The sequence below is a fragment of the Salarias fasciatus genome, chromosome 15, assembly GCF_902148845.1.
Source record: "Salarias fasciatus chromosome 15, fSalaFa1.1, whole genome shotgun sequence".
Classification (NCBI taxonomy): Eukaryota; Metazoa; Chordata; class Actinopteri; order Blenniiformes; family Blenniidae; genus Salarias; species Salarias fasciatus.
The window spans coordinates 21,832,645-21,845,728 of NC_043759.1; the positions used below are offsets into that span (position 1 = coordinate 21,832,645).

The 13,084-nt window shown below is 45.7% G+C and overlaps 1 protein-coding gene across 3 annotated transcripts; it reads right to left on the reverse strand.

Moving 5' to 3' along the window:
- Positions 1–49: 49 nt before the first annotated feature.
- Positions 50–12,224, reverse strand: LOC115401964 (cytosolic carboxypeptidase-like protein 5). Of its 3 annotated transcripts, XM_030110365.1 has the most exons (17): positions 12,104–12,224; positions 10,997–11,274; positions 10,709–10,880; positions 10,433–10,599; positions 10,172–10,349; positions 9,898–10,076; positions 7,936–8,476; positions 7,621–7,790; positions 7,321–7,456; positions 6,916–7,127; positions 6,607–6,812; positions 5,629–5,805; positions 2,363–2,505; positions 2,230–2,273; positions 1,949–2,028; positions 1,436–1,569; positions 50–1,344 (listed from the first exon to the last, which is right to left on the reverse strand). In XM_030110365.1, exons 2-17 carry the CDS (start codon positions 11,209–11,211, stop codon positions 1,267–1,269), a joined length of 2,832 nt encoding a protein of 943 aa, XP_029966225.1. In that variant the 5' UTR covers positions 11,212–11,274; positions 12,104–12,224; the 3' UTR covers positions 50–1,266. The 3 variants fall into 3 exon arrangements, with proteins under 3 accessions (XP_029966225.1, XP_029966226.1, XP_029966227.1); XM_030110366.1 differs by lacking the exon at positions 12,104–12,224 and having other exon boundaries at positions 6,607–6,809; positions 10,997–11,211; XM_030110367.1 differs by lacking the exons at positions 5,629–5,805; positions 12,104–12,224 and having other exon boundaries at positions 10,997–11,211.
- Between the last annotated feature and the right edge of the window lie 860 nt (positions 12,225–13,084).

The following is a 13,084-nucleotide window of genomic DNA, read 5'->3' on the forward strand; positions in this document are numbered from 1 at the left end:
TGGTTCAGTTTGAATTTGCTTGATAAACATTCACACGCAGTCATTGTAACTTCAAAATACTTTATTTCAAGGTTTGAACACAGTATACTGTGAGTCACAATCACATTAGTTTATAGAAAACATCAAAATATGAAATGTTATATGGATATACAGTATTTGGATATGTCATGAAGGACGTTTCTTGTGTGCTGCAGAGCGAAACATTCCTACAGATCTGTTACAGGAAGAATACATTGAATATAAATGAAGTGTCACCTCACCCTGAACCGTTCTCTGCCTTAATAAGGTAACATGACTGACCTTCATCCACGCAAATCAAAGTTGCACAAAAAGGTAACTTCAAGAACAGCTGCGACTATTGATGTATGTTTCAAGATTGTATCACTTTTCACACTTTAACAAGCCATCCCAAGTCACAACACAAACATGGGAGTTGTACTGCATTGATCTGACCCTTTCATTCAGGTCTCTAAAGATAACTTAAGGCTCCAACACACTGCAATTTGAACAATCTTAAAAGTTCAGTCGGCCACACAGTCTTCCGAGGTGGATATGCAACACATGCTGACTACCAGACCAGTCAGCTGTGTGTATCTAGAATAAAAGTGATATGTTACTTTTCTTTTACATATGGTCACTTTGTCTTTTTCTGATGATTAACATGAGGTAAATGTCACATAAAACATTTGGAATAATCAAACACTTCTCTTAATCATTTGTTTGTACATCCAAAAAGTGATGTGAAGGTGCTGTTGTGTGCTTCAGTCAGGACAGTAAGAACTGTCGGCCTTTTGTTGGAACTGTACAAGAAGCTGACTCAAATATTCACCAGTGCATAACAGTATTGGTCAGAGTGCATTTTCCATGTCAGGGACTAAAATGGCATCAGAATACAAACGTAATGGGCAGTCCCTGTGCCTGAAATGTTCACAGATATGATCTAAAATGGCCTGGAGAACCTGCCTGTGGGAAGTTAAAATCACTCCTCTACCCCAGCTGTGGTCGTAGTGTCATGGAGCAAGGCACTGAACCCTCAGCAGCTCCAGTATTTGTGATGAGCAGCTCCTCGTTCTGAATGTGTAACAGTGAGTAACAACACAAGGTCGGTCAGGAATACATACAGATTCTTCATATTGCACATGGCTGATTTATGTAATGATCTGGTGATCAGTGTGTGCCCAGCTTATCCAACAGTGAGCTGATAAAGGGAATTTGGGCACACAGAGCAAAGATGTCTCAACAGAAACCTGGCGTTCTGTGCAGTTCCTAGGCTTCTCCACACAGGGGCGGCGTCTTGCACATGTTCAGGGCTTCAGGCACAGGAATCAGCGACGCTTCCTCAACCTTCAAAAACACCGAGCTCCAGTTGTTTCACTCATTTGTGGTTCTTCTGTTAACAAGCAATGTTACCGTTCGGTGTGAGGTCTGCTCTCACCTGCTGGAGTCGTTTGTCCGTCTGTGGCGCGGTTTCCACGATGTGGCTTCCTTTATACTGGAAACTCCTGTCGGCGCTCTTTTTAACGAGCGCATTAGAGGAAAGCTGGATGACCCCTTCTTTCTCTGGTGCGCCTGAGAAATGGAAGAAGATATTTTATCTGAGTATGTGAGGATATCAGAGGGTAAATGCGACTTGGCAGCACGGAAGCGGCTCCTTTCCAGAGCACTCACAAACACACTCAGCGTGTTGAGCAAATGTCACAGCCAGAGGCCAATTTGAAGGTTAACACACTTAATGATTCACCGGCACTAATCAAATCTAAAGCCAAGGGCTACCGAGGCACAGCGGGGATTTCGGTTAAATGCTAATCACAGTACGCCAACAGGCTAATGTTTAAAAGGCACCAGTTTCAAATATTCATCATGTTAATATGAAGTCTAATCCATAAATACTCCTCAGTGGGAGGAAATGTCTTTGGAGGACGGTGCGATCAGATGTCTGCATTTTCACCTGTCTTGTGCGTTGGGGGAGTGTCGGTGGAGCCCAGCCTACGGATGGGGATGCGGCTCATGTGAGGCTGCAGCTCACACCTGGACAGACGGGTGACAACGTCAGAGCTCGTGGAAGAAACCAGAGAAGAAGTTAGATCACTCAGTCCTCGAGAGGAAGTGGATACACTCATTAAACCAGAAGGAATTCCTCATCACATTACTGAAATAGCTGCCTGCGACTGTCACCAGGCGGAGGCATCGAAATGTTCAAAAATATGTTTAAACAAAGTTTGGACTTACTTTGTGAATTTGATGGAGGACAGAATGTGGTCAGGACCAGCAGTCTGTGACAGACGGAGACACGACAGTGAGATGTTACTGGCGGCAGTGTTCTGAATATGGAGATTTGTTTTAGTGTCCAGGGTGAGCTAACCTCTCGGCTGGCCTCTGTGGGGTGATGAGTGACCGTGACGGTTCGGCAGCCTCGGCCTGCGCGCCCGGGACGGGCGGGAAACGGCATTCTGGACCACCCGGCTGAGCTGGATCCCCCAGCCTGAAAGTCTGGGCAGCTGAGGCCTGTCAACCACATGAAGGGACATAAATACACTGTGTGGCGCGGCGAGCGTCAGGAAATTTAACCATTACTGAAGGATTACGTAACACAGTTGAGAGTAAAATCCATTTTTGTCAATAATGTAGCTAACAAATTGTCAATTCGGTTAAGTGGGAGGATTGATTTTCAAGCCATGTGGATCTGTTTGTCTACACAGAAGCTGAAGAAAGAAGACGCACAGAGAGAAGAGGACCCACACATAGGACTTGATTCACAAAGGGATAGATTTTATTCCAGAAAGGCGGTAAAAGACAGCAGCACATTCAGAAAAGGTGACGGCTTGTGAAGATGTTACAGAGACAAAACGGTTCAGGAAGGTTAGCACCACATTGAAGAAAACCACACAATTCTCAGGAGGAGCACGAAGCAGAAAGACCCATTGAGAATGTGGCTGTGCACACAGTGTGTTTTTTTCCTTTTCACATGATGATGGGGATCGCATCGGGGACAAGGGACATCGAAGTTCACAGTGAGAAAGCAGAGTAAAACTACAGTGTACCCCCCTATCTGCAGCTCATAATGACATCCACCCAGGCTACATTAAAGTCATCATCACAGAGATGGTAAAGGAGCATTAAGTAAGACGTTTATGTCCCACAATTCATTCCCAAACATTTTGACGATATTAGCATCTTGACGTTTGGATGATATGAGTTTTATTAAGTAAAAAAAAAAGTCCTACATATGCCCCTTTCAGTAATGTTGTTGTCATATAAGCTAACAGAAGAATAATGAACAACTTGAGCGGAACTTTTTGAGAACCTACAGTTAACGACAAAGCAAGGCACAGCAGGACTACACGGCACTGGGACACACGGGGCTACAGCGAGGCGGCGCCACACGCTCAGTTCACGATCCGCTTTGCGAGCCGCTCGTCAAGCAGCTCCAGGTCACGGCTGCTTCTGAACACACGGGACTCAAACTGAACGGAACCACTGACGACCGCAGCTCCACGGGGTTCCCGCAGAAGCCGAGACGATGCGGCGACGACCACAGAACACACTAACGTTACCCATCTACAGCCTACGACGCACCTGCCACAGGAAACATTTATCTGCCTCAATAAATAATTATTTACTTCACCACGTAGATGAAACATGTCTCAGAATTAAGAAAAAAAAATATTTACATTAATAATACAATCTTATTAGGAAATTAACTTTGAAACGATGATAATATTGCTTGTTGGCGAACAGCTCCATTATAGCAACCGTCTCTCTCAGCTTAATATTCCAGCGTCTGTGAGAGCAGAGGCTGGTTTTGGTCCTTGTGAGGTTTCTGGCAGTAAGCTACTCTGTGAACATCCTCATGTCGTGACCAGAGATGGTCTGATGCTGGAATGATACGAGGCTTCATAGCTATTGCAGACTAATTCACCAACTTGCATACAGGTAATAAATGGACATCTTGACGGAAGGTTTTTTTTTTTCCCTTTAGCTGCGAGAAATTAAACAGAGAGCAAGTTTTCATGGAGACTTGAAAAAGAAAAGCAATAAGGCCCCGTTCACACGACGGCGTTTTCAAGTGAGAGTGCAAAACTTCTGTAGCATTTGGGGGGCCATTTATATGGCAACGGCATTGAAAATACAACTTTTTGCTTTAACATCGCTTTCAAAACATTCACATGTAAACCTGAAACTTTTCTGAAACAAAAGTGATGTGTTTTCACTGAAACACTGTCATGTAAACGGGCTCTAATAACTTTCCCAGGTCGACTCCAGACTTCAGAAAGTATCTCAATACAGACATCTGCAGACCTAATTTTGATAAACCTCTTGCTGTGATCCTCAGCCACAGACCTTTAACCTCTACCTTTAACTACCTGAATCAGAATGGTGGGAAGTTTTTGGACAGACTGTGATTCTTAAGGTTTTACAAATAAACAGAGTTAGAAATAGACAGTAAAATGAAAAACACTGTTTGGAGCAATTCCACAAAAACAACCATTAAATACACAATTTACCGAAGAAAAAAAAGAGAGAACAGTAACATGGACAACAAAAAAAGTGCATTTGTAGTGCAGATGGTAAACTGTGAAAAAAATACTGTATTGGTCAGAATATAGGACAATGGGTCTGAACATGAGGAGTCACTGTTTTTATGTTGTACTGCGCTCTGCATGTTAGCACAACTCACACTGCGATACCTACACATGCCCATTTGTCTACAGGTGCACTGTGTCCTGTTCCAATAGTATTTTAAAATGTTCCCACAGTGGCTGTTGAATTTCATGTAACCTTTTAAAAAGGTTCACATCTTAAACATGTTCAGGGTTAGCTTATATTTGGACCAATACAGTGTATTGACAGAAACAGTGGGGGAACAATGATTTCACATAAATTAAAATCATCCCACAGATCAGCACAGCTATATTGATTACATTTTGTCTTAGCTTATTTACTTGCATACAGTCTGAATAACAAGCTGTATTATATTATTTTCAACACGAGGACAGTCGGTTATTGTCTACTATATGTTCTTTAAGTCCCAGAGGGACGACACAGGCCAAAGAGCCAAGCTATCGCACGCTCAAACTCTACTCAGTCTGCTCCGTTTAGTCAAGAAAATCCACGAAAAGCACAGAGAACAGTGTGACGAGCAGGACTTGATTCACGGTCGGTGGTACGATGAGATCTTTTTATGAATACGTCAATCATTGATGAGTTTTGAGGAACACTCGTGAAACATTTCTCCTTCAGGTGCGAATACTGTTAATAGGTGTCGTTTCTTGGACGTGAAAAAAAAAAAAAAGGTATTCTAGGAAAAGTTAGAAGGGCTAGCACCGATGATGTTTTAGACTCACACATATATTTGGACCGAGATGCAGATTTCTATAAAGACAGTCTGTTGATATAATTTAACACACTTCTTGTGAGATACTAAATCCACTCTCACACACGCACGCACGCACACTGCACGGTCTAAACATGAGGCTCAGTCCGGCGTGGGCCCGGCCGGGGCGCTGCTGGCCGGCGGGAGGCTCTGGAGGAGCAGGGGGCTCAGTTTGGAGAGCAGCCCGGGGCGGGGCAGAGCCTGCAGGGAGGGGAGCAAGGTGGACAGGCTCGGAGGCTGGAGGGAGTACAGACCTGTCATACTGACGGAGGCCGGGAGGGGGCAGGAGCCCGCCGCGCACACTGAGGAAGACGAGGAGGAAGAGGAGGAAGGGGGTGAGGGTGGGGGGCGGGCGGTTGTGTGGCTGTTGCCGGGAGACCGTAGGATGGAGCGGTGGTGAGGGGGGCGTCTCTTCTCCTGAGGCTTAGTGTCTACAGAGAGGGAGACACACACCTGCTCAGAGACGTGCGGGGGACCGTGCGCGCACACAAACAGATGGTGGCTGGAACTCTGCGGGTTTAGGGGCGTGCAGGCAGACGCACGGTTCGACATGCCAAAGATGGAGTGAGAACTCACGGGAACATTTCAAGAATCAAGTCAGTGAACAGAGCGCGGCCGCAAATCACGTTTCCACCAGAAGTGCCGTGATGCGGTTCTGATCCGACTCGGAAGTGTCTCGGCACTTCACTGGAAGCACAGCCACAGCAAGACGGTCAGAGGCACAAAAAGTCAAAAATCCAACAATAAATAAAGTCAGCAAATCTCACGCGTGGCAGAGTTTCGGCGCGGCGTGATGGATCAAACCCGCAGCGCAACATTAGAGATGCTTCTGGTGGAAACTCAATAATTTTTCCATTCATTTTCAGCCAAAGGCTCATGAGGACTCAGTGCATCTAAAGAGGAGACGAGGCATCCACGGCCAGCAGCAAATGACAGGGTCATGCAGGAGTCATGCAGATGTTGCAGCTCATAAACAACCAAAACAATTTCTCTAGATCATGTCAAAAGTATCCAGCTTAACCCTCGACTGAGACCAGAATCAAAACAATATGAGGCTGTCTTGGCTTGAAGCGCTCACATCCACTATGTAAATCCGCTCTTATTTCAAGATCAACAAGAGAAACACAAAATGTGCTTGTGATATTGCAAGATAAAGAGGACAGAGAAACATCACCCAGGAAGAGGCGATGTGAAAAGCCTGCCAGCGGCATGCGGCAGAGAGCTCAGCTTACCCCTGACTGGCCCCAGGGTCTTGTTGCCTCCTCGGCCGCCGCCATGCGTGCTGTTGTGCTGTGTGTGAGATCGTGATGGAGGGCAGCCAAAGGTGAAGCTCGGGGAGTTGTGCATCTTCGGGGAGGGCGTCTGGCTGCTGCTGCCGTGGCTGTTGCAGCGAACGCGGCTCAGAGTGTTCTCCGATGCCGATCCGGACAAACAGCTGCTTTGGAAATTCAAGGACGTGGAAACACAGCTGTCGTTAGTGAGGAGGAGGAACCGAGGGCAGCGAACTGTGTGGCGTCGCAGAGAGATGTGGGCGAACTCACGCGTTGAAGCTCTTGGGCGGCGACACCTTGCTGCCGCCGTGGTGTATTCTCGGGGGAGCGTGGACGTGCGTGTTCAGGCCTTTGGTGTTGCGGACGTGCTTGAGGATCCACGCTCGCAGATTTGTCAGGCAGGTGTGCTCGGACAGCACCAGCCGCGGCCAGGGGTTACACTCTGCCATGTCCAGGGCTGACACCGCCACGGCCCGTCCCACCTGGTGCACGACAACGCAATTCATAGAAAAAATACATAATGCCAAACTCTGTGACTTTGCTATGACGTCACAAATTTCACATAATTCCATACTTCTTTAAGCACAGTGCCGATTCTTGTCATATCATCCTTGTTGTGGAGTATCAACATCAAGCATCCTCACCCAATAAATCGTTTACATGTATATTCTTTACCTGCTCAAATATTTCAGGAGTGTATTTAGGAGGGAAGGTGGAAGGTGGAGGTGGCGTTGCTCGTCCGTTGTCGTGGCAGGCGGGCGGGATGGTGTTCATAGTTTTTCCGGTGTTGTAGTTGCACTCTAAAGTGTAGCTGGTGAAACCCAAAATAAACAAAAGCAATTCAAATTCATTGCAAGTAATTGAGAGGAGCAATATAAAGCATGCAATGCAAAATAGCTTGTATCTACAATCACAGTAAAATGCACTACTCTTGATATTTCTGATTGTTATGATGAAAATTCAGTCATATCTGACCTGTGAAGAAGCCCGATGGCCTTGTGAATGGCAACTCGGCCGCTGCCTTCCTTCGACTGACCATCTCTTTTGTCTCGTGCGTACATGTTTTTCTCAGAGAAGTTACAGCCCAGGAAGTCAAAGTGAGCCGAATTCACAGCGATAAGCCTCGGATACAGCATGTTCTCCACCTGCAAGCACAAGGAAAGAAAAAGAAAAAAGAACACAGTACCTTAGACATGTCCGCCAAAAAGTGGTGATTTCTGTTCTTTTCACTTCCTGTAAAATAAAAAAAGTCACAATTATAAAGATTCATCCTGCATTCAAAACACTCACCTGCTGGCTCTCCTCTGAAAGGCTATTTCCATACATGAAGCATCCACGTTTGGAAGCGTGGCCGTGTAAGTCCACATAATAAGCCACGCCCCCTTCATGGGGCGGCACTGGTTCCTGTTCCTGCTCCTCCTGTGGGACTGCTACATCTCCAGTAGGAGGATCTTCAGTCTCGGCGGGAGCTGATATGCCGTTCTGGTTTCCCTTCTCCGTCTCAGTGGTGACCCAGGCGTTCTCCTCCATGACCATGGGAACTTCCGGCAGCACAGGATTTGCGTCCTTCTCCGCGTTCCGCTGGTTCAAGCTGACTTCGAGGGCAGTGAGGGGGGGCGTGTGATGCTGGTTTGTGGGCTTGACGTTGAGGGGGGCGGACTGCGTGTGGGCGTGAGCGGGGCTGTTGCAGCGAGTGCTGGACTGCGGTTTGTGTAAGCGGTTGTGCGTGTGGTGGTAGAGCAGAAGTGACTTGGCGGCATAAATGGATGGGTGCAGCTCCGGGCTGGGGTTCAAGTACTGTCTGTTCAGGTTCACGCCTCTGGAGTCAGTTCTTTAAAAGAAAAAGAGGAAGAAAGGTTAGAGTGTTTTAAAACAGGTAAGATGAAACAATACCGACATCATACTGTACACTGGTTCTGAAGAGCCAGTGCAGTGTGAAACACAGAGGAAGTGTCGTCATTGTTTATTCATACTGTAACACATCACTGCGTGACACTGAGGGGTCAGCATGCGGCGCCTGACCTGGATCCCCTCACGTCCTCATGACCAGCAACGCGCTGATGAAGGGTTCACACACTCAAGACGACTGCTGTCGTCTAAATGCACGCTTACACATGAGGTGGTATGAATTCTGGAGGTGCTGCTTAAGAACAACACTCGGTTTTGATGTTTTTGCAAAAGACTCACAGCTAAAATATGACAACTGAGGTAGAAACGGTAATTTCTTGAGGAAACATCCAAAGCAGTCGTTAGAGATCTTAAAACATGGACGTGTTGGATTCTGATCTGGCTACTAAATGTAATATTCAAAAAAGTTGAACCAGAAAAGTTATATAAACTGTTGTAAACATGGATGTGAGAGGAAACAAAGTGAAATTGAACGATGGTACTGAAATTTCATCCGACAAGTGATGGATTGCTACAGGTGGCGTGAAGTAATCTGCAGGTCATTGAAAGAGCCGGAGGGGAGGTTATGAACAAGACGACCTTATTCTGCAAGACTGAAGACTTCAAGTCACTGGACAAGGGCTCTAGAAATGTAACGACAGTTACGATCATTATGCTGTCTTGAATGATAATCAGCTGTTGCCCTATTTCACAAAAAAAGAACAAATTAGCTGTAAAATAAATGAAAACTAGCCCGTGTGCTGCATTTATTTTACATTTCAAGTGTATTTTATGTTGATTTCTCAAACCTGTACAGTCACTCCAATGACAAGCTGTATCACCTTTCAGCCTTAAATGATTGATGATATATATTTTTGTGCTGCATTGATCCCTCACTGTTTCCATAGAGCTTTTTCTGCTTTATAAGAACACATGGATCAGTCTACAGCTCTGCTGTAAGTTTACAGCGTCACTGTTGCTGAAACTGTGAACAGTTTTGCCCAGTAGCACAAATGTGCAGAATATTTGAACCTCCTCTGTAGACGATCCTGTTGAGACTGGAACTGTAAATGAATACTGTCACTGTTCTGAAACAAGGTTTCTTTCTGCCACATCTCTGTGTTGTGTCAGCAGTTTTATTTGCATCAGATGGATGATACATACTGTGCAGCAGCATTATGATATAAATACCCAACTTTCTGGAATACAGTAAGTCTTAAATACTAAACAAAGTTCTTCCCACATTACATTTTTCAATCAAATTTCATCCAGCATATAAGTGTGCTTTTAGTGAACAGTGCATTCACAAGGTGCCTGTTTTGACTGATCTGAAGCTTACATTGCAGCTGAAAGGGATTTCCTCACCTGTAGTGCCCACGGACAACTCCATCTGGGTTGAGCATGGGAATGAGCTTGAACACAAACATGTTGCGCAGTGCGTGCGCTCGCGGGTCATCTCTTCTGAGGATGAAGTTTAGGAAACCGTTGAACACAAAGGATGAGGGCGTCTCCCCGGGGTGCACCCGACTGCTCAGGAAAAACACCTGAGAAAACACACAGAGACACATATGGCAAGAGTAAGCCTCACTGACTTTTTCATTGTGTGGAGAGTAAACAGCAGCAGAGTACGGGGTGTTACCCTTTTGCCAGCGAAGCGGTGCGGTCTGGGAGTGTTGGCATCAGGAAACAGCTTCGGCAGACGTGGCTCTCTCTCCTCTTGCATCCCGCTGCAGTTTGTCACAGTGAGCAGGTCCACCCTGTTGCCATCTAGAGAGTTGCACAGCAGTTCTCTATGGTAATACACAGTGCCTGGTGCACTGGGACAGGGAGACAGAGGATGAAGTAAAACAGCCAGTGAAAGAGATGTGTGACGCATCAGCACATTATCCATGTGCTTTACCTGCTCAGATTGAGCTGAGCTGCATTGGGGTAGTTCTCATCCAACTGCTGCAGCATCTCCTGACATTCACTGTACGAGAACGGGTAGCAGAAGGAGAAGTAGGTGGTTGCTCCTCGCACCTCCAGCAGCCGGTGACAGAATGACAGAATGAACTGGTTATCCACAATCTGGGAAGCAACAAAAGAGAAGAGACATGTTTTTAGAAAGATAATAATAGCTCATCTGGCAGCAGTCGCTTTGATGCCAACATCCTCTCTCCGACAGGCACTTCTCTACCTCGGATGTGGGTCTGTCACGAATCCGTTCCCACCGGTTTTTGCCAGGTAGAGTACGTACAAGAGGAGCCATGCCCTGACTGTACAGCTTCCTCTGGTTGTTCATGTTCATCACATTGATCTTCAGTATCTTTCCGGGTGCTGCCCCCCGCACACTGAAGTAAAACCAGGATCTGAAACAAAAGCAGAATTTAGAGTGTTGTGTACATGCGTAAAATTAGAATTGAAATAACTATGCTTTTGTTCTGTTTTTAAGAATATAGCATCACCAAATCTGAGCGTTTGCTACCTGTTTCCATTCTCGTGCTCTGTGCTGGCGCAGTCTGGCTGCGTCCACACGTTGAACTCATAGTCAGGGGAGAGGTTTGAGCCTGAGGAGGAGCTCCCACTAGAAGCTGTGTCAGATGTCGGACTGGAGTTACCCTTGTCCACCTTCTCCACACGTGCCAGGTTCCCAGAGTCAAACTTGGAACTAAACACAATATTGCCAAAGCGAGCCTCCATGGCACTCTTTCACCCCTTTCAGGCTGAGTGTGAGGTGGCAATCAGGGGTGTGATAATTACTGCCTGTTGGAAAATCAAAAACACAAGACATTATGAGACCAGATACACTGTGCAGCCAACTTACACACCTGTGAAAATGAACTGGATAAAATGGTATATAAGTATGATGGAGAGACAAGTGAAGACATAAATTACCAAAAACAAACGGCATCCAACAAATTCAAACAGCTGATAAGTGCCAACATTTCAAATGGAAGTCAATACTTTATTGCTGATTAGCTCAGCTTGTAATTAGAGATAAATTATAGAGGAACTGACCTGATTACATGAAAGTCAATACACAACAGTGACACCCTGCGGTCGCCCAGCAAACTGCAACTACGCTCAACATAAAATATTTTCAGCAATTACAAGTCAGTGTCTTCATTGTTCCTGTTATGTTACCTCTGTATGTTTGCGAGGTGGCCATTTGTGACATCCGCGATAGTCTCTTTGGCCAACACGATGAAATAATGTCGCTGTTGTTTGATTTCTCGTCAGAAGCGGAGCCATAACAACAACAGCTGACCGAGAAATGGAGTAAAAGGGGGAGTGGAGTAAAAGCTACAAGCCCCACATTCGGTATAAGAGAAATATTTCGTCATACATTGTTCAAGCAAGATAATATATACTTATACACTACTAAAATCTATCAGTTTCACTGTTCAATGTCACAGGGATAATGTTGCACACAGCCAGCGTCAGTCTCCAATGCACCGAGGCTAACCTAGCAACCAAACTAGCTCCACACGGATAGCCCTTCAGATAAATGCACCGTGCCTCCTCTTTACAGTACTACCACAAATAACCGGCTCCAGTATCTTTACCAGGTAGAATAAACCAGCAGTCTTACCCTGCTGCTTTCAGTCGAGGTCCATTTTTGTTTCCATCGTCCTTCTCAACCGTCAGTGAGCTGCGTTCCAGGACCTCCGGAAAAATGACAATTAGTGTTGTGATATTCAATGACCGACTCGTTTGTTTGAATGGCTCTTTTGAGTTCACGACGACAGCCGGTTCACAGCTATCTGAGAGCCGTTCCTATGTGCAAATTGTCCACGGTTTCTTCACGTGTCTCCTGTGTGCCCTATGATTCAGAGCTGTCACCGGACTCACCGCTGCCTTCATGTGAACGACTGACGACATCCCCGAGTTTTCCATAGCATGGTCTGTCACCTGAACGCAGCAGCAAACTAGCGGAGGAGGAGTGTCTGGAGACGAGAGCGGAGCTGGGGTTTCGGAGTAAGTAGATTCCCTGTTGACCGCCTTACTTTCGCGTCCCTTGTTGCTGGTAGATTTTAAAATCAGATAAAAAGCTGTGTTTGACCTTTTATGTGTCTGATTTCAACATCGACTGTAACTAGCAACAGTAGCAGCTGCAGAAAGAAATTCAAAAGAAGTCGGTCACTAGTTAACAAGGAAACCACTTAAGTTGAAACACCATATTGACCGTTTCATGGAAGATTTTAGAAATGAAAAACACACAAATAAGAAAAATATCTCTTTCAAATCTGGGTCTGGTCATGTTTTATTATTTTGTATCAAGTACACGAGTCAAAGACCACAGTTGTATAAAGAGCTTTCTGATGTGGACCTCTGTTTTTTCCCCTCCAATCCATTTTCGGAGCTGAACAGAAAATTGGGTGCATCATGAAAGCAGTTTTAAAGTTCCTTCACTCTTGACGACTCCCATGCGAAAATATAAAGTAACAGATTACCTCGACCTGCAGATGGCAGCATTACGCTTCCTTGCGTACAGCCTGCCTGAAGCCTATTAGAAGAAGAAGACGACGAAGAACTTCCGCCAGCTAGTATGCACTATTCTTCCATGCGCCCA